The sequence below is a fragment of the Trichosurus vulpecula genome, chromosome 8 (assembly GCF_011100635.1).
Source record: "Trichosurus vulpecula isolate mTriVul1 chromosome 8, mTriVul1.pri, whole genome shotgun sequence".
Taxonomy (NCBI): Eukaryota; Metazoa; Chordata; class Mammalia; order Diprotodontia; family Phalangeridae; genus Trichosurus; species Trichosurus vulpecula.
Window position 1 is genome coordinate 29526208 of NC_050580.1, and position 21318 is coordinate 29547525.

Sequence of the window (21318 nt, forward strand, 5' to 3'; positions counted from 1 at the left end):
GAGAACTTTGATGTATGTGGCCCTTCAATGCCTTCATAATATGATTCTAAATGACCTTTCAAGTCTTATTTTCTATTACTAACTTATATCAGCTCTACATTCCAGGCAAACAGACCTACCTGCTCTTTCTTGGACCCATCATTTAATCTTCAACCCCAATAGTTGGCACGAGCTGCCCTCCTCCCTCCTTCCTAGAATGTGATCTCTCCTCATTTTAGCCTCATAGAATCTCTCGCTTCCAGTAAAGCCCCAGTTAAGTGCCACCTCTAAATTGAAGACAATCCTAGTTGCCAGGAATCCCCCGCCACTTTTTTAATTAAACATACATTCTATTTAATTAATGGTATTCTCCTATAAGAGAAAGTACGCTGATTGAGAACAAAGATTGTCTTGTTTTTCTCTCAAAGTACCTTACACAGTGGGTAAAACATACTAAACATTGGATTATTCAGTAGATTGTTGGTTGAATGAATGAATGAATGAATGAAATGGAAGTATCACATCCTCCTTAAAAAAGGAATGAATTATGATGGAGCTACAAGACCTCAAATGTTCACATGTGTGTATATGTGTGTATGTATATGTATGTATATATACACATACATATACATACACACACATGAAAACATTTCTAGGTGCTTTAACATGTCATGGATATTTACTGACAATTAAATATTATGGCGTGTGCAGGGTAGACTAAGGGCTAGAAGCCACCATTGGGGTCATGCCATCTTACTTCACTATTTTATAAAAGGAAAATGCATGAGGCCCAGAGAGAATGATTTGATTAAAGTCATAGGGCAGTATAGAACTAAATTACCTTGACACACACATATATAGGGTCCTCTGATTCACAATCCAATGTTCTTTCCACTGTACATGTGGCAAGAGTTTATAAGTGATTGTTGAATGCCTTTGGGCCCTTGGTACATTCTATGGCTACCTTGTGGTGCATTTATGGGCAGATGCCAACAAAAGGAATTCAGAATGGATCAGTATAGATGGATTATGGTCTACATCCAAGGAAGGAAAACCCATGACATTCAGATCATAAACTTAGAATATTCTAGTAATAAATCAATAAATAAATATTTGTTAAACACTTTCTACATGCCAGACATTGTGCTAATCATTGAGGATTCAAAAAGAGGCAAAAGACAGACCACGCACCCAAAGAACTTACAATCTAATGGAAAATGAAATTCAACTGAATAGGAAATCCCCAAGCAGTTGCTGACCTGCTGCGATCTCCATATTATTGAGTTAAAAATAGACATTTATTTTGCATGGAATAACAGAAGTGTTACTCCAGCCTCACAGCTAACCTATCCAGACAATCATTTCTACCTCAAGTCTAAATTGCATGGACAGCCACTAATATAGAGAGCTTAGCTATAACTCAGAAACCCTTCAAATAAAATTCAAATGATAAACTTCGGTTACATTTTCAGTTCAAGGACTTTGCTAATATCTTTGCTTGTTGGAACATGGAAAGTTCATTAATCTTTAATACATTCTGAGTGAATAGCTAGTTCAAATCAATGTAAGGCTTCACTTGGAATTATCAAATTGCCAGTTTATAGGATCACAGACTCAGAGCTAGAGGTGTCTTTAAAGGCCATGCAGTCCAAACCCTTCATTTCGAAAATGAGGAAAATGAGATGCAAAGAGGTTATGACAATACTCAGTCATAAAGCAAAAGACAGAGATAGGATTTGAACACAAGTCTTCCTAATTTCATTCCCAATAGTCTCTGCAGGTGACAGATGCTCAGCCTAGTTGTGAGATTTCCTAGATATATCATCCTGGGTAAGTCATCCAACGAATCTTAGCCTCAAGCATTAAGATAGGGATAATCACAGTTCTATCCTCATCTTATAAGGACATTATTGGTAAAGATTTTCGTGAATTTTTAAATGATCTGACAATCATCTTGCCAATTACAAAGGCATGGCTAGAACAGCTGCTAAATTTAGATTACTCCTTGAAAAAATGTATATTCATGTCAAAATTGCTGTTTAAATGACAGGCTTCTGATATTCTGTATTCATCAGTGTGGGTATAAGCTCTTTGAAGGCAGGAACTAGTGCTGCCTGCCTTTGTATCTGCTTCGCACTGAGGTACAATGCTTGGCATATAGCAGGAGCTTAATAAATGCTTGTTGACTGATTGTCTGGTATGGGCATTCCCTCAATGAAGAAAGGCAGATGCCACCTAATCGACAGTAGTCTATTTCACTGGTGTTAGATTCAAATAGGGATCCCTGTGGATAATTATAAACTCATCCCCTCGAAAAAATTATCTATGTTGAGCTGCATTTTTATTTATTTTGTTAAACATTTCCCAAATACATTTCAATCTGATTCTTCTTACCTGGACTATAGACCATGTCTAATAGATAATTCCCAGGGCATGGCCTGAGGTTCAGAGATTTGCCCATTCTCACACAGGGAATGTGGACCAGAAGTGCAAGTTGGGGCTCAGTCTTCCTCACTAAGTCTAGAATTTCACCCATGGTGCCATGCTGTCTCTGGTGCTCTTCACATAATTAATATTTATATAACTATATAAGCTATGCAGAAAGTGCCAATCCACTTTGGTAGAAGATGCTTCCTCACCAGGAGTTCTCAATACCAATGTAATCATAAGTCTGGTCCTATATGTACATTCATTATACATGGACATATGGATCATGCATGTATCAATATGTCCATATGTATATGGGTATACGTTGTATAAGTGTGGTCACTTTTGTGTGTGCATATTATTTGCCCATACCTATTATTTCACTAGTATAGGGAACTCTCAAAAAGGAAACTCCCTCTACCACTGCACATGTTTATACAGTCTACAGATGACTGTAGACTGACACTGAGAGTTTTAAGTCTTGCCAGAGTTATCCAAGCAGATGATATTAAAAATCCAAGTTGAAACCAGGTTTCCTTGACTCCAAAGCCAATTGTCTCTTCATTCACAACATATGCTATTTCTCTTTATGTGGCAAAACTTACAAACTTCTCTTCCATTTCTAACAAACTAGCCCCTCTTATCAAACAGTCAAAAATAAATATTTATTAAGCACCTACTATGTGCCAAGAGCTGTGTCAGGGGATACAAACACAAAAGAATTAAACAATCCCAATTTATAAGAAGCCTATACTCCACTGGGGGAAACAGATAGATAGATAAATACATACATACAGACAGACAGACAGACAGACAGACCTACATAGACAGAGCATGAATATAAAGTGAATGAATACAAACTTACATTCATTAGTTAGCAAACTAGCATATAAAGATAATGCCTTACCCAAGGGAATGTATTTATGTACATACATATATGCATGTTGTTTGTGTGTGAGATATACACATATAGCATATCACAATCACAAATATCTCTAAATATATACATTTATATATGATATATTATGCACAAATATTTATTTCATATGTATACATGTTGCTTCTTCCAAGCAGAATATAAAAGATTATAAGTTTTTCAGGTCAAAATACTATTTCCTTTTTCTGAGCATGCATAGAATCTACCACAACACCTGGCACAGGTTAGATGCTAAATACATTCTTGTTAAGCAGGTTTGAATTCAGGCAAAAAAAGAAAAAGAAAAACAAACGAACAAAAAAGGAATTGGATTCATGTTTGACCCTTTCCTGCTTTAAAGTCCTGGTTAAATGTCTCAATTCTAATGAATTTTGTCACAGTCAAGAGAGGAAAACCCAATTATGGCTTTCCTAAAGATCCCATTCATAATCTTTGCTTTGCAGTTCTCTGCATCATGCACCAATTGCTCATTCAAATGAGCTTGTCTTCAATGAACTTGCCCATTAGTACGTTCAGCACAGTGTGATAAATACCAAGTCAGAACCCTAAGCTTCAGCCCCAGAAGTTCCATTCAACAGTAATTCAAACCTCACACACCAGGAGAACAGTAATGGATGACACTGGGGAGGGCTGTTCAATCACACCCGCGTGAATGCTTTTCCCTTGTCTGCCCAAGACTTACGTAAATCTTGAATGCATTTTTTTTGCAGCCCCCACCACACACACAGGACCGAAGAGCTTTACATGTAGACTTCACCATCCTGCATACCTGAGCCTCTTAGGATCCTTGGCTTCCTTTAAGGCTCAACTCAGAATTCACTTTTTACTGGAAGCTTTTCCTAAGCCTGCTTCTCTCTCTCTCTCTCTCTCTCTCTCTCTCTCTCTCTCTCTCTCTCTCTCTCTCTCTCCTTACTGTATTAAATTATCAAAAGGGGTGTGTGTGTGTGTGTGTGTGTGTGTGTGTAATGAATTACCACTCCTTTCTAAATTCTTACCTGGCTAGGGATATGGTGACTATTTCAAACAAGGTCATTTCATTCTTTGAAACTGTATTTCCAAGACCTAGCACAGTGACTGGCACATACGAGTTTCTTAATCTATGCATGATCACTGGAAAGAAAAGAAGGGCAGTGGGAGAGAAGGGAAAGGAAAGGGGAAGTGAGGACAGAATGGGAGGGGAGGGGAAGGGAGGGGAGGGAGGAAGAGGAAGAGAGGGGAGAATTACAGCAAGAAGAAGTATGCAGAATGAAGGAGGCTTATCATAATATACTTATGTTCATTATCGTCAATAATGGCTCTCGTGTGTGTGTGTGTGTGTGTGTGTGTAATAATGCTTTTCTCACTACAACTATTTAGATATGTTGATAAAACTGTGGCGTATGTTATCCTTTGGCTACAAAAGAATTCCGTAAGTATGCTGTTTTTGTTTTTTTTAAGGAGGAGGGATGGGTTTAGCCACATGAAACATTGTCCTGTTTTATGGGATTAAGGAAGGAGGAGGAGGAAGAGAAGGAGAAGGAGGGATATGAAGAGGAGGAGGAGGAGGAGAAGGAGAAGAAGAAGAAGAAGAAGAAGAAGAAGAAGAAGAAGAAGAAGAAGAAGAAGAAGAAGAAGAAGAAGAAGAAGAAGAAGAAGAAGAAGAAGAAGAAGAAGAAGAAGAAGAAGAAGAAGAAGAAGGAAGAAGAAGAAAAAGGAAGAAGAAGAAGAAGAAGAAGAAGAAGAAGAAGAAGAAGAAGAAGAAGAAGAAGAAGAAGAAGAAGAAGAAGGACAATAATAGTAATAATAATAAAAAACTTGGGCTATTAGAAATACGCCCAGGGAAAGTAGTAAAGAAAGAAAAACAAGCACTGCAATTAACTGCTAGAGGAAGCCAAGCCAGGGAAGAACTGATGCGATGTGCAGCTACTTTAGAGAGGAAGCACCCACTAGTAGGTTCTTTTTTGATGTCTTTATATCAGTTCTCTTCTTTCTTTGTTCCTGAAACAAACTAAAGGTGCTATGAACATCCTCTAAATTTGATTGTCCTTGGAAAAGCCCGCTGACCCTGTCCCATTTAGGGCTTTAAAGATGTCACACACATGGGGAAGGAGTTTAAAAAGAAATTATCCCCTTGGTCCCTGTGTTTGTTGGGATTTTGTGTGGGCTTTAGCTCCAATTCAGCTGCTATTGCTAGAGACCTAGCCAGCCTTAGTCTGTTTGGACCTATTAGTCAGATGTATGACCAGATTGAGGATGTCAAATACAGCTTTAGTCTCAATGTCCAAGAGTGGTAGTCAGGCTCTGCCTCAGTGGCTGTGGAGATCTCACACACACTGTTGTCAGTTATGGCTACCATGTGTAAAATGTGTCAGCTGCATAATATAATCAATGCATTAGTGGGCTACACCTGAATGTGCAGTGGAAAAGTTTGCATTAGACTAAGGAAACTTAAGAGGCAGCTAGCTGGCTGACTGGACAGTCAGGAGTCAGGAAGACCTAAATTCAAATACAGCCTCAGATACTTCCTAGCCATGTGACCCTGAGAAAGTCACTTAACCATGTCTGTCTCAGTTTCCTCACCTGCAAAATGAGCTGGAGAAGGAAATGGCAAAGCACTCCAGTTTCTTTGCCAAGAAACCCCAAAAGGGCTCATGAAGAGCTGGGCAGGAACTAAACAACAGCAAAGAAAATTTAAGTCTTCGTCATGAGCTGTGCCACTAACTTGATATATGACCTTGCAATAAGTCATTTAGTTTTCTTGAGTTTCATTTTACAGAAAAATACTTTCATGTCAATTTCCTTATTTGAGTCTCAAAAACAAATCTGGCAGAAAGGAAGGGCCAACATAAATATTACCAGACTGCTTCTTTGTTTAAAAGCATGCAATTGATCCCTACTTCTAAGTATTTTGTGCGTCTCCTTAACCAAGCTGTTGAGTCATTTTTCATGACTTTCTTGCAATACTATCATTTCTCTTCCCAATTTTTCTTCTACCTCTCTTACTTGATTTTCAAAATCCTTTTTGAGCTTTTCCATGGCCCAAGACAAATTCATTTTTTTTTTCTTGGAAGTTTTGCTTGTGGGAACTTTGACTTTGTTATCTTCTTCTGAGTGTGTGTTTTGATCTTCCTTGTCACCATAGCAACTTTCTATGTTCAGAATGTTTTTATTTTCTGTTGTTACTCATTTTCCCAGCCTATTACTTGATTTTTAACTCTGTTAAAGTAGGACTCTGCTTCCAGGGTAGAGGGCACACTGTCCCAATCTTCAGGTATTTTGTGCAGCTGTTTTCAGAGATATTTCTAGGGACCTGTAAGTTTTCAGTTCTTCCAAGTTGGTATAATCTAAGGAGAGGTGTGTTTATGACTCCCCTGGCCTATGCTCTGGTCTGTGAGTAACCACAAGCACTCTTTTCTGCCATGGAACAGTGACAAGGGTCCCCGCTCCACTGCAGCTGCAAGCTCTGGTGTGCTAATGCTCCTCCTTGTCCTGGCACTGCCACCCAAGACAGAGACCAGGATCTGAGTATTGGCAAAGTATGCCTTAGTTCTAGCAGACACCCCTCTAATCTCCTTCTGATTGATTAATTGTTCAACCTCCCTACCATCTGTGGTCTGAGAGCTCTCTCAGCAGCTGCTGTCACTGCTGGTTCAATGTCTCCCAAGACCTGTTCCAGGTTTGCTGGGTCTGGGTCTATGCTGGCTTGGCCTGTGCTGAACTATGGTCCACTCTCATCAGGGGCATATACCTTTCCTGCTGATTATTTCACCCCAAACTTTCCTGGGTTCTGCTACTTCAGAAATTGTTTTATGGCATTACTTAAAGGGATTTGGAGGGGTTTGGGGGAGAGCTCAGGTGAGTCTTGCCTTTTCTCTGCCATTTTGATCCCTACTTCTCAATGGTCAAATTCAAACTCTTCTATCTAATAACAATTTACAGAGAATGCTGTAAGGTTTCATAAATATTTTATACATCAAAACAACACTGGGAGATGCATTTTAGCCTTATAATCATTACGTTTTTTTTTCAGTTGAGGACAGTGAACCTCAGAAATATTAAATGATTTCTCTGTGGACACAAAGCTAGTATATGTCAAAATCAAGATTTGAACCCAGATCCCCCAGATGCCAAGTCCAGCACTCTACCCCATCAATCAAGAAGTACTTATATAATTACATATATCCTCTAAACTCAAGGAATATTGGCTTTAAATCTGAAAGAGACTGGAAGATATTATTGAAAAAGGTACCTGTACTTGAGGGCAAATAACCCTGCAGTAGAAAGAGTATTTATTTCATTTGGGGTCACAGAAGCTAAGCTCAAATTCATTTTCTGTCATTTACCACCTGTGTGACTTAAAACAAGTCACTTCACATCTCTGGGACTCCATGTTCACATCTATAAAATAAGAGATTGAATGAGACAGCCCCTAACATCCCTTCTGCCTCCATAGACATGATTCTGTAATCTACTCCAACCAGCTCATTTTCAATAATAATAACTGATAGCTACTTAGGACCGAGGTGTCAAACACATGGCCCAGGAGCTGCATTACAGCGACAGTACTCCCAGTGCAGCAGAATCAGAGTAAACTATGATTAAGGAATATCTAATAAAATGAATGAAAATACAATAGGATGTAGATAATGTTAATATGTGGTTTTCTAAGTGAATACATGGCCCACGTGGGGTCCTTATGTAGGCTGGAGTTTGACATCACTGTTGTAGGACTGTAAAGCTTTTGGAATGTTTTTTTATACATTTCACTTGATCTCAAAACTCTGTGAGCTAGAAATGACCTACATTGTATTCTTTGTTTTACAGATGAAGAAACAAATAATAATATAGGGAGATTTAGGGTCACAGTGACCTGAGTTCAAATTAAACTTCTGATAATTATTAACTATTTAATCATGGAGAAGTTATTTATCTTCTCTGAGCTATAGTTTCCCTATGCAATGAGAGGACTGGACCAGATTTCCTTGAATGTTTTGATGGTGGCTCAGATCCAGTTCCTAAGATGCCCCATCCAACAACTCCTCCATTACACCATAACAATGTTTATGGAAAAGGTGCGCAAGAGCATACCCTGGGCATCCAAGATTAGCCTAGTGGCAGGAATTCTTGAAATTCTTCTAGACAGTATAAGTCTTAAACCACTTATTTGCAGCCTGGACTTCTGGCAGTGGGGCAGGAAGGGGGTACCCTGTGGCCTTGAGGCCACGTGGTTGGATTCAGTCAAAGGACCACACTTGAGGACCTAGAGGGCCACATGTGACCTCAGGATACAGGTTTCCCCATCCCTGCTTGGACCCTTTTCAACCAATGCCCTTCCTCATCTCTATTTTTTCACCTGCTATTCAGTCCATGGGCAGAGGGCATATTCTACCCTGGAAAAACCCTCTGTGAGGGATGGAATCATCTGCTTCTCATGATGCCATCAAGCCTGAACCCAATGTGCCTTATAGAGACCTAGGCCCAGGATCCTTAAATCCTGCTCCATATTCTCTCTGTCCTATTCTCATGAGTCATGCACTAGGACCATTTTTTTGCGTGACAATAATTCTATTACTGAGGAAAAATACATTATTTTTTCAAAAAATATAGTTCCTTTAAGGATTTCCTTCTCTTTGCAAATTCACTTTATTTTTTATGCTTGTTAAAAGGTTTCTTTGAATTTGCAATCAATATACTGTTTTAATTTCCTACAACTAATTATGCTCAACTTTACAAGTAGCTGTTATAAAAATTAAAATTTGAACAACAGTATTGGTTTATTGGTACATTTCAAACTTAAAATTCCAATTAAAATGTTAAAACCAACTTATAAATAAAATGGTGTGCTAAGTATGTTTTGTATTATTAAAAAGTGTTATGCATTCTTTACTGACCTATATGCCTTCCTTCCCATTTTTATGAAATTTTATGCTAATAATATACACATGTTAATGGCATCCTTGGGTAGGGGACAGGCAAGTTTTCAAAACTGGGTATTATCTTAGAGGCTCTTCCAAATCTCCCCTCCTACCCCCACTTCACCATTTCTGTTTTTTCTCAAAAATTATCTTCCATCTACTCTGCATATAAGTGGCATGTATGTAATTATTTAAGTGTTGTTGTCTCCATTAGAATATGAGCTCATTGAGGTCAGGGACTGACTGGAAAAGAGTACATCTTTAAAATCACAAACTGATAGATTTGGATATTGCATATTCCTTCTATATGTTTATTTTTGACTATTAAAAAGTTTTTTTATTGTGTAGAACAAAATATTATGCTAAGGACTCTCTTCCAATAAGGTGTCTCTCATGCATACATTAGAGCCAGCTTGAAAGGGATAACAGTAGAGAAAACCTTGTTTTAGGACCTTCAATCACTAATATCAGAAGAGTTAGAACAGAACTATAACTTTGCCAAAGGGGGTTGCCACTTTGATTGAGGATTATTCCATAGTCCAAGTTCAACAGGGATTTCCTCTAGAAGAAGTTCTGTAAAGGCTCCTGTTTATGAATGAGATTGCATTAGTTGTCTCACACCCTAAAAAACTAAAGGATCACCTAGACTAGATTCCATACCACCCAAAAAAGTTTGTCCTAAATATGCACACAGGAAAAACCAAGTGGATAAAGAATGCCTCCTGTCCAGATTATGACATCATGACCTGCAGTTAGATAGATCTTCTGTGTATGCGTACAATTATATATATTTAAATTGGAATAACTGTTCATTTACAGGGGTTGGAGTCAGAATTAAACAGGAAGGAAGGTGGGTGGGATTGCTTTTGGGAAACAGCAAACCTCCTTTAATGAAATTAAACTTCTCTAAGAACCAAAGGCACATCTTAATAACAATATTGTGCCAGTATTCTTATATGACTACAAGTCATGGAAACTGACTCGCTCAGAGAAAAATGGAAAGCTAAAGCTAGGTGATAAGTATAAACGTGCTTTAACACATAATAATAGCTATCATTTATGTAGTAATTTCAGATTTCCAAAGCATTTTATAAACATTAACTCATTTGATGCCTATTAACAACCCTGAGAGGAGGCTACTATTATTATCCCCATTTTCCTAGTAAGAAAACTGAGGCAGATATAGGCAGAGTGATGCAGGCAGGGTCAGAGAGCTAGTATCTGAGGCAGGATTTGAATTCAGGGCTTCCTGACTCCAGGACTCATGATCTAACCATTGGACAATCTACTTGCTCCAATAAATAAGGAATTAGGAAGACTTGGAATAAAGGCAGGTATCAAAGAAATGCATGATTCAAAAAGTAGACGTGCTTGTCACGTGGCAAAAGTAAATGATAATTCATGGGCAGCCTGTGTGCTACACTGGTATTCTTTCAACATCAAGAAAACTTCCAGCACATCTAAAGGCCCCCTGGTAGTGAGTTCATGGGAGGAGGTGGGCAAGAGCTGTATAGCCCAGACTGGCATAAATAGGTTGTGATTAGAATTTTTAGAAGGAATGTTAATACCGTTGGTGTAACATGTATTGCAGGTTTCTGCCTATGACTAAATTTTCCTTTTTTCAGAGTGATATAATGACTTCAAGTCCAGTCACTTCTTACTATGATTTCCCTTTGGGATGTAGAGGTCACCCTGGGTTGCTGGAAACTATGCAAATGTAAGCTTTAGATAGAAATATTTAAAGATAGACCTGCTGATGGATTATGTCTATTATTCAAGGACCAATCTGTTTCATGTGTTTGAGATCACCACCATGTTGATTATAGGAAAATTAATTTTTAATTACGATGAGCCTTGAAAACCATCTAATAAAACACAGAGGGGGTTAAAATCTGTTTCAATGAAAGGAATACCCAAACAGATGAAAGATGGTTGAGGTATTAAAGGGCCATCCTTTGGGATAATTGGGAGTTCCATGTATTCCTTTAAATTTTATAAGGTACATAGACATATGTTTCGCATGTGATGTTGTTCAGTCATGTTCAGTTATGTCCAACTCTTCATGACTCATTTGGGATTTTATTGGCAAAGATACTGGCGGGGCTTGCCATTTCCTTCTCCAGCTCATCTTACAGATGAGGAAAGTAATGGAAACAGGGTTAAGTGACTTGTCCAGGGTCACACAACTAGTAAATGTCTAAGGCCAGATTCGAACTCAAGGATGAGTCCTCTTGACTACAGGCCTGGCACTCTATCCAATGTGTGACCTAGCTGGCCTATATTTTACATGTTCACATTCAAATATATGTGTGTATATACATATGTGTGTATATATGTACACATAAGCATGTGTATATATATATCTGTGTATGTGTATGTACATGTGTACGTGCATACACACATATACATATATACATAGATATATACATACACATTATATGTGTGTGTGTATTAGACTTCTTAGAAAACTTGTAAAACCTTGGTGCTGAGAGATTCAGAAGGTCTTAATTCACCTTTGCAAAAGGGCCTTGAACTGAGTTGTGGAAACCGAAAGATATAAATATAATTATACCTTTTTTTAAAGCTCAAATGGAAATTTAAGGGCAGTATAATCATTTCTCGTAACTAAGGGCAGTATTCAGGGAAGGTTTCATGGATGATGTAGCAACATTTGCAATGACCCTTTAAGGTTGAATAAGATTCTGATTGTCAGTGTTGTTATGGGGAAATGAATGACAGGTGGAAGAAATATTCAATCAAAGTGAAGTTCAAAGACAAGGAAGTGAAATGTGGGACCTATGGACAGTGGGTAACCTGTCTATTTCAGCTGAAACCGCAAGGTGTATAAGTGGGAGATAGAATAGGGTCCAATGTAATAAGCCTTGAATACACAATTTAGTATTTCACAGGTCAATATCATCAAACCCTACCCAATTGCCAATGCACATACATACACAGAGACACACGATTAAAAAATCCTCATGATCAGGTACCAAAGCATAGAAATGACCCTAGGGCTTTTCATAGGGAGCAAATATCTTAGACATCGCCTCGTGGTGCTTCTTTTGTATCTCCCACAAGGACTAGCAGTGTCGGGCCCACACAGATACTCAAATACTTAGTAACTGATTAAAGCAGTCATTTCTTTATGTAACCTGAAAATCTGTTTCAAACTTCAGTGGGGAAGAGAGGAAGGAGACCTACTTTTTGTATTCTATTATCATGATAGTTTGTATTCACTCAGACACTCAATTAGAGACAGGTACTATTTTATGCTTGAAAGAAAATCATGGGAAAAAATTACTTGGTTATGCTTTTTAGCGATTGTGTTTCATAATAGAAATATTTTCCAGAAACACTTTTTCCCCTTACCAAAGAAGCCAATTTTATCAACATTTCACTGAATTTTAACAGTGATTTGTTTGAATAACATTATCTTAACATTTTGATCCTGTGAAATTTGTGCATTTATTAGATAACAATAATAACTTGCAGGAGAGTATGTCAAGGTTAAGGGAACCATAATGAGGCAGATAAACTATATGACCTTGGGCAAGTGTTTAGGACTGAATTTCTGGTCAAATGAAGGGGCTGAGCTAGAAGATTGTTAAAGCATTTTTTTTTCCTAATACTAACTGTGAAAATGTCAAAAACAAACAAACAACTTAGGTTGACATCTCTGTTCACTTTTGATAGCCTCTTCTCAAAAAATACCCTTTTCTTACACCTGATGTTACAATTCTCAGAAACGGTATACATTATGCCGGAAACAGTCACACCTTATTTGTGCATAGCTGAGGCCTCACTGACCAATTTTTAACACTTTCCACCTGTGACATCAGAAATGACAAGCCAATCAGACATGCCTGAAGCAGAGTTAGACATTCAGGGCCCCTTTGGCATTCAGGACCCACATCTGTACTGTTGGAGTTGACTGCATGTAAATATCTTGAAGGCCCCAAGCGTCTTGCACAATGAAGAGGGTGAGATTGGTGTAACCAGTCTGTGCCAGCTTGTACAATGATACCTATAGACCTGAGAGGGTCCTTCAAGGCCACTAATCTAAACCTTTCACTGCATTGACGAAACTGTGGAATAAAGAAATGAGGTGCCTTGCCCCATGTTACAGATAGGGAGAGGCAGAATCAGAATTCAAACCAAATCCTCTAAGTCTAGTGTTCTCTAGTGTCCTAGTTCCTCCTAAGTCCTAGGATGGCCTAGCGGCGACTTATCACTGACCCTCCTTTCTCCTCCTTGTGTGGCTCAAAGACTGTCATATGTAAGTTCTACGAACCTCCCTGAAGGGGGTCTCAAGTTAGGTCCTAGGTCTTCCCTTGCTTGAGCTAAAATATACTGTAATGAAGACGTATTGTGTTAAGCATTACTGGTACCTATGGCTATTTTTATGAAACTGACCAAAGCCCACAAATTCTTGTTATAAACCTTGATTTTGGCATCCGGTAATCAAATCATTCTTCACTTTTCTTTGGTTTGGATCTTAGCTGGTAAATACCCAAAGGCAAATCACAATGTTTTGATAAAGCTTTCATAAGATCATCAGCTCAGGGGTATGGAACTGAAAAAGTCACATCTATGTTTTTTTGCTTAAGGCAAAATCAGAGGACCCAGAAAAAAATTACCTCTTGGGTCTATTGTTTTCAAAATTTTTGACTTTGAAAAACACCCAGTCAATGATGAACACGTTTCATGGGTGACACATTAGAGAAAGGAAGCCAGAGCAACCATGACAATGCTGCCTCAAACTCCCTAGTCACCTACTTTCCAAATTCCAAACAACCCATGACCTCCTCCTCTAGTGTACTTCCTCTACACAGAAGAAGGAGCACACCCTGGATTTCTCCATTCCCTGAATGTGTTTTGTTGTTCTGTTTTGTTTTTATCACAAACTCTGGCCTTGACTTTTCTCATGTCCTATCACTCCAGCTCTCTGGAGGTCTCACTTCTCCCAAAACTATTCTTCACCCTCAGTAAGATCACCAATCCCTCTACCCTTAAATACTTTTCTCAGGCCATTGACCCTTTTCTGACTTCACTTTCCAATTTTTCCAATACTGACCCAATAGTTAGCCACCTATTCTACTCTGCCCCCTCCCCAGATCCTACCTGACCAGCTTGACTACTCATACCATATACATGAAAGGGAATCACTAGCTCTATTTCTTCACGTAAAATGGAAGACCACTAGGCCTTATCATCTATCCCGCATCTATGCCCTCCAGGCCACCAGGCATTGTCGTTTACCTTAAGAAACCTTGTTCTTTGTCATCTATCCTTTGGTTTCAATTTTAAGACTTCTGGGCCTTCCCAACTGCACTGTAGCAGAACTTTCTTTCATGTGTCCCCTCCTCCAATTAGGACATGAGAATATGAGATTCTTGAAAACAAGATTGTATCTTTATTTCCATTTGTGCTCACTGCCCTTAGTACAGATCTGAGCACAAACTTAATACATTTTCATGATTTTTTTTTATTCAGAAGCTTCATTTTGATCATTTTCCACTATGAAGGAACTGATCAGAGCACATAAATTTCAACTTCTAAATCCTTTAATGAATTTCCAGTAGCTGAAGGCTAAGTAGGTCAGACAAGATAACTTTAAATTCATAAATGCTTTGATATTTTAGGAGTTTTGAAACTTGGTTGGTCCATCTAATTCCTTCAAATGTAGTTAGAATGTAATTACTTTTTTTTTCTTTTGTGATCCAAATGCAATTAAAAACAACTATAACAACTAACATTTATTTATTAGATAATTGTATGTGAACACAATACTGCAATAAGGGTCAGGGGAAAGATACCAAGTTTAAGTAGCATAGTTTCTTTATTCAAGACTCTTATGTTCCATGAAACAATGGAATAGAAACTTTAAAAATGCATAAATTATTATGATTATTTTGTGGTGACGGCACTGGTTATCCTTAAATCTGGCTGATATCCTAGAAATTCATTGTCTTCAATACTACAACTAAGAGCATGTGTACATGTGTGACTCAGGAGCAGATGACATAATGACCACAAATTCTCCACCTTTGCAAAAGAAGTCACCATGTGACTGTGTTACTGCTCATTGCAAAGTTTGAAATGTGATCATTTAAAGAAGTATTAAAAGACAATGTTTGCTTTGCATAACAAAAAAAATAAAATTTGGAAGCAGCTAGGTGGCACAGTGAGTAGAGCACTGGCCCTGGAGTCAGGAGGATCTGAGTTCAAATCCAGCCGCAGACACTTGACACGCTTACTAGCTGTGTGACCTTGGGTAAGTCACTTAAACCCAATTGCCCTGCCTTCCCCCCTCAAAATAAAATAAAATTATCTGCCTACAATCACTAATTACTTTTGTTTATCAATTCCAATAGTGTTAAGTGGGAAAAATCCAGGAAATGGGGAGGGGTGGAGGGAGTCTTTGGATTAGATGGAAATCACATAGGATTTAGTCAAGGTTCTAATTGTCTGAGAGAAATCAATATTATATTATTATATTAATAACTATAAACTTGTGATCCATGCTCTTCTTCCTATTTTTAAGACCATATACTTGAAGAGGTAAGTTAGTCTCTTAAGGGCATGAAGAAGTCATAAGATTACTCTTAGTCCCCGAGGTACATGTTCTTTAACCTCCCAACTGGGATAACCAATTTCTTTTTAAAGTATAAAGAGAATCCAGCTAGGGGTAAGCCCTTACTCTGGAAGAAGGAATTTCTGTCCTTGATCCCCTCCACTAGAGTTTAAGATGACCCAGTTGATGAAGGAAAAAACGAACCAGAGAAGTCCAGATGGAAATGGCTTCACCTGCCCAGATTTCTGGAGGCTGCTGAATCTTGTTCACAGCAGGAGGAGCTGAACACTTTTAGCCCACCTCCTTATTAAATGTCTACCAGTCAGGGTTGAATTTCACTTGTCAGGGAAGTTCCCTATCAGAAAGTAAACACCTTATTTAAGTTGTTTTGGAGGTTCCCTTGGGGTCTTTGGTTACCAAAAGAAGCCATTGATCATAACCAATTTACTGATTATTAGCTAACTGAATTAATGAATTGATTATTAATTACCTGGAAACTCTGTCACTTCAGGGTGTTATTCATGACAGCTCATCATCTGAGTTTTCGTATATACGATATATACACATATACATATAGATGTATGTATGTGTATATTGTATGCGTGTATGTATATGTTAGTAAATGCCCAAAGGAGACCTGCTAATTTTAGCCAATTTGAAGCTCCTCCGGAGAGGAGAATGAGGTGGATTCAATAAGTTTTTCCTCTTGGTTACACTCTCTTCTTAGTTTTAGAATGACATTGAATTACTTGTATTTCCCAAGCTCAGAATTCAACTGTTGCTAGTTTCCAATGGCATCTTTGCAGAATCCCAAAATGGATGATGCTGAAATTAAATTGGCAAAATACCTGCCAGTGGGTGGATCCTGTGTAACAGCATAAAAACCTGTGGGAAGCAAACCTTTGTACCATACGATCATAAGATCAGAGATGAAGAGATGGAAAGGGCTTCAGAGACTGTCTAGTTCAGAATGCCCTGATTTTACAGGTGAACAACCAGACTTTAAGAGATTTACCAAAGGTTACACAGCTAATGAGTGATGGAGGAGGTCCTTATACATGCCCTCTGACTCCAGGTTCAATGTTTTTCCATGTTACTCAACATAGGGCTGTATCTTAAAATTCCTCTGCATACCTTGCTTAGAATAGGTGACAGTCATCAGATGAAATGCAATGGATCTCCTCACATGATATGTTTTAAGGTACCAATAGCCAGAAAAAGGAACAATGGTTAAAGGTTGTAGCAGAGGAAGTGTTAGACCGATACAAAGAAATATTTCATAATAATCAGAGATAGTCCAAAACAGAGTAAGATACCTCTGGAAATAGGGAGTTCACATCACTTGGAAGTCATCGATGGCTCACTGACAGGGATTCCTGTTTAGGAAACGGTTGGTCTTGATGGTCTCTTAGATCCTTTCCTCTGACATTCTACAAATTTGCAGATGGACTTCAAGACAAATGAGGGGTATGGGATATTTTTAACCCAAAGATTATATCATTTTGAAAAATAAAAAGGCTTCTACAAACTTTCTATTTAGAAAGGTCTAATTTATAAGAGAGCTTCCTTGTGCCTTGATTTGAGAGTGAGACTATCAATTCTCTTACTTCTGAAAACAGAATTGTCTCTATGCCCTCCCCACACACACACATAGAGTTTTTTTTTCCCTTTTTCCTCAGGGCATAGATAGATGGGAACAGAAAGCAACAAACCCAGCATGCACAGTGACACACTCATATTTTCATATGTATAGATACTGGTTTAAGAAACTGTAAAAAGTAAAAAAAAAAAAAGGAAAACTAATGATTATTTGCATTTTTAAAATAAACAGCAAGCATTTCTGCTCCTCAAGGAGTCAATAAAATGTCCCAGGGGGTGAAAGGTAACCATAAAATCTTCATAACCTAAAAGTGCTTTTAATATGGAGGGGGAAGAAAGCATATTTAAATAAAGGTACAGAGTCAGAGTCCTCCAAGATATCTCCTTTCTGTTCTAATGCTTATTAAAACCTAAGTTTTCTGGGTTTTTTTAATGATTTTATTATGTGGCTTAACTGGAGTGATTTTATGATCCCTGGAGATGCCTAGCCAATTTGTGATAAGTGGTTGATCATTCCTGCTCAGATGGAATTTTTAAGTAACTTCAATTATTATTATATTTAGATTTGCAGAATCACTTCTTGGATTTGTTAGACAGATGCTTCCTCAAAATACCCAGGAGGGCACTGAGGGCCATGTTGGATGTGAGAGCCAGGAAAGGAGCTCTGCATTCAAACAGAAGAAGGTGGTGGGGAAAACAGGAGACAAAGAGTATTCTCTTCCTTTAATAATAACAATTAAGATTTATATAGCACCTACTGTGTGTCAGGTACTGTGCTAGGCACTTTATAATTAGCTTATTTGCTCTTTAGACCAAACCTCTGAGGTAAGTGATATTATTATGCCCATTTTACAGATGGGGAAACTGAGGCAAAGAGAGGTTGAGTGACTTGCCCAGCATCACACAGGTCGTAACTTTATGGGGGTGTACGTGAATTCAGGCCTTCTAGATTCCCAAGCCAGTGCTCCATCCACTGGGCCACCTAGCTGCCTCTCCGTGTTTTATACATAGTCTTTTCTGATTTTCTTCTCCTCCTTCCTCCAGGAATCATTTCATATAACTTTTCCTATTTTTTTATTTAATTCTCCACTATGGCTGCTGTTTTTCCTCTAAACAGTATGAAAGCTTCTTAAGGGAAGTGTAATTTTACCCTGCACCGTGCCTGGCACATGTCCAGCAAGTGATGACAGATTACACATCGTTGGCATGTAGCCATTTACTGACTTGAAATGAAATAACCCCTAACCCCCATAATTCTTCTTGATGTAACCTTTTTACTACTTTTTAAGAAGTAACTCCCTCAAAATCAATACTTCTAAAACTGAGATAAAATATTTTTACCTGTAGAATGGAACTTCCTGATTTTAGGATTTTTTTTTCCCCTTTCAATTCCTATTGCCTGGCACAACTCCTTACAAACAGTATATGCTAATAAATGCTTATTGAAATGATTGTAATTGAATAAAATAGGTGAATTATTCTTTGAAACCTAAAAGTTTAAAGAAAAACATGAAAACGGTTAATGGAGCTGGCAATCCTTCAGCTCATCACTGAAGCTATGGCCACTCACAGAAGTAGGGGCCCCTTACCTTCTAATACCATTTTAATCAAAAAAGTGTTTCACATTAAAAAGAATTTTTTTCTCAATCATTATTTATTAAAAAAATGGACACATTCTTCAAGATGGAAGAATAAGAAATCCATAACCTAATCAATGACCTACCAGATACAGCAAGGAAGTCATCAATGCTTGTGATGTCATCTACTGCTTCAGTGAGGACGTGGATGTGGTTCTCCCACAGGTGTTTATACATATCCATATTGGATTTCACTGCCTGGCTTTTGGGTCGGGCAGTGAGAGCCAGGGCTGCATTGATAACCTGGAGAATGCAAAATGGTGACATACTGTTACTATGTGAGATAGTCACTGATATGTAGAAGAGGCCTAGAATTTTACCATTCAAAATAGAATAAATCATTCTGTTTGGCAGTATAGTCATAGCGGATTGCTAACTAAACACTGCTTTACAGAGGAATTTTGACCTTTGCAAATGAACTGGCCAAGGGAGAGAATTCAGTTATAGAGTAGAGTCCATCTTTAATTTAAAGTTCTCTTAGGAAGCAGTGGAAGCCGGGAGGGATTGTCATGCTAGGAAAGCCAACAGAAAACTCAATGAAAAGTACTCTTTGTCTTAGCCTCTAGAAAGATGTAGACAAGGGCTAGACTTGTGCAAAAATCACACACATGCACATACATTCACATGTACATTCACATAGGCACATGCACATACACACACAGACCCATACACACACACACACACACACACACACACACACGCGCGCGCGCACGCACACACACACTCACTGCAATGAAAAACTTTCTTCTAGCCACCCAGATCCCAAAATCCAAGGCTGGGAATGAAGGGAAATTTCCTGAAAATTTTCTCCAACATTCACCACAATACTCACCAGTAGAATTACTGTAGTAACCTAGAGAGCATGTAGAGAGATAAGAGCACCAAGAGGGAAGGTGAAAGGGCTGAGGACTTGGGAAATAATCTCCTCATGCCCTCATGCCTTCAACCTCCACTAGGCCCAATATCTCTAACAGTTGATCCTATTCTATCCAGCCACCACCCCAAAGGGCCAGGCAATGGCCCCATGGCTGGTGAATGGTCAATTACTTAATTTATCATACCTTCTTGCTTGATTTTATGGTCAAAGTAGATGACTACCACATGTTTCCACACTCATCTCTTTTGGTAAAGGTTGGGGAAGGGGGTGTCATTGGCTGTGCTCCTGAGGCACAGGCAGGATTCCCCATGGGGTAGACCATCTCCTCATACCATCATTGCACCCACTCACAAGTGTCATGTAAAAGTCTCCTAAAAAGGCCAATAAACCCCCCAAAAAAGAGATAATGAGGTCCTCCTATATTCCCTGAGTATATATCTATCCCTGCTTCCTCCTGGTCTTTCCCCTTTGCCCCTTTTCTCTAGGCATCAAAATTTCTATTTATGGCTCTGATCAGGTGTGAAAATGATGATGAGTTAAGTTCTAGTCACACCAAGTTTGAGATTTTGCAAGACCCTCAGGTGGAGGTACACAGTAGGCAGTTCTGGAGTTACAAGACTGAAGCTCTGGAGATAGTGGTTTGAGCCCACTGATTGAGAGCCTCTGGGAATGGGTAACATCAAAAAGTTTAGGAAGAGGAGGGAAGGCTGGACACAGAACTGTGAGGAATATTGGTATTTGTCAGGCTAAATGAAGAATCAGTGTTGAAGGAGGCAGAAAAGGAGAGATCACAAAACTAGAAAGAAAACCAGGATAATACCAACCTACACAAACAATATGAGAAGATTTTTAAAAATATAACCACATACAATAAGGCAGCATGGCATAGCAGGGGTGGGGAACCTGAGGCTTCAAGGCTGCATGTGGCCTTCTAGGTTCTCAAATGTGGCCCTTCAGTCAAAGGGCCACACTTGAGCTTCTAAATTGTTTAGATTCAGTCAAAGAGCTCCACTTGAGTACCTAGAGGGCTGCATGTGGCCTCAAGGCCCCAGGTTCCCCACCTCAGTCATAGTGGAGAGGTAGTAGTTTTATGATTCAAAAGACCAGAAGTCATGCCTTGCTTCCAATATATGCAGAGCTCTGTATTCCTGGACAAGTCACTTAACCTCAGTGCCTCAGGCAAGTTTCTAGTATTATAAGTTATCAAGCGAATACTGATTTGCAATGGCTTCCAAGGATGTTTCCTCATTAAGATTTCCACTTACTAATGAAATTCCAGGTCTAGCCCCACCCACCTTCCAAAAAAAATGTATAGTAAAAGATACCACAGAGGTATCAAGGCTGACCAGAAGTGACAAAAGGACATGGGGTTTGTCCATTTCAAATAAAAA

General features: G+C 38.6%; 1 protein-coding gene across 3 annotated transcripts in view; it reads right to left on the reverse strand.

Annotated features, from left to right (window-relative positions):
- CTNNA3 (catenin alpha 3) overlaps window positions 1-21318 on the reverse strand; it is a 1949360-nt gene that overhangs the window by 656408 nt on the left and 1271634 nt on the right. For all 3 annotated transcript variants that reach the window (XM_036734544.1, XM_036734545.1, XM_036734546.1), the window contains exon 11: window positions 19137-19293. In XM_036734544.1, the coding sequence (XP_036590439.1) occupies window positions 19137-19293 (157 nt within the window). The remainder of the gene's footprint in view (window positions 1-19136; window positions 19294-21318) is intronic.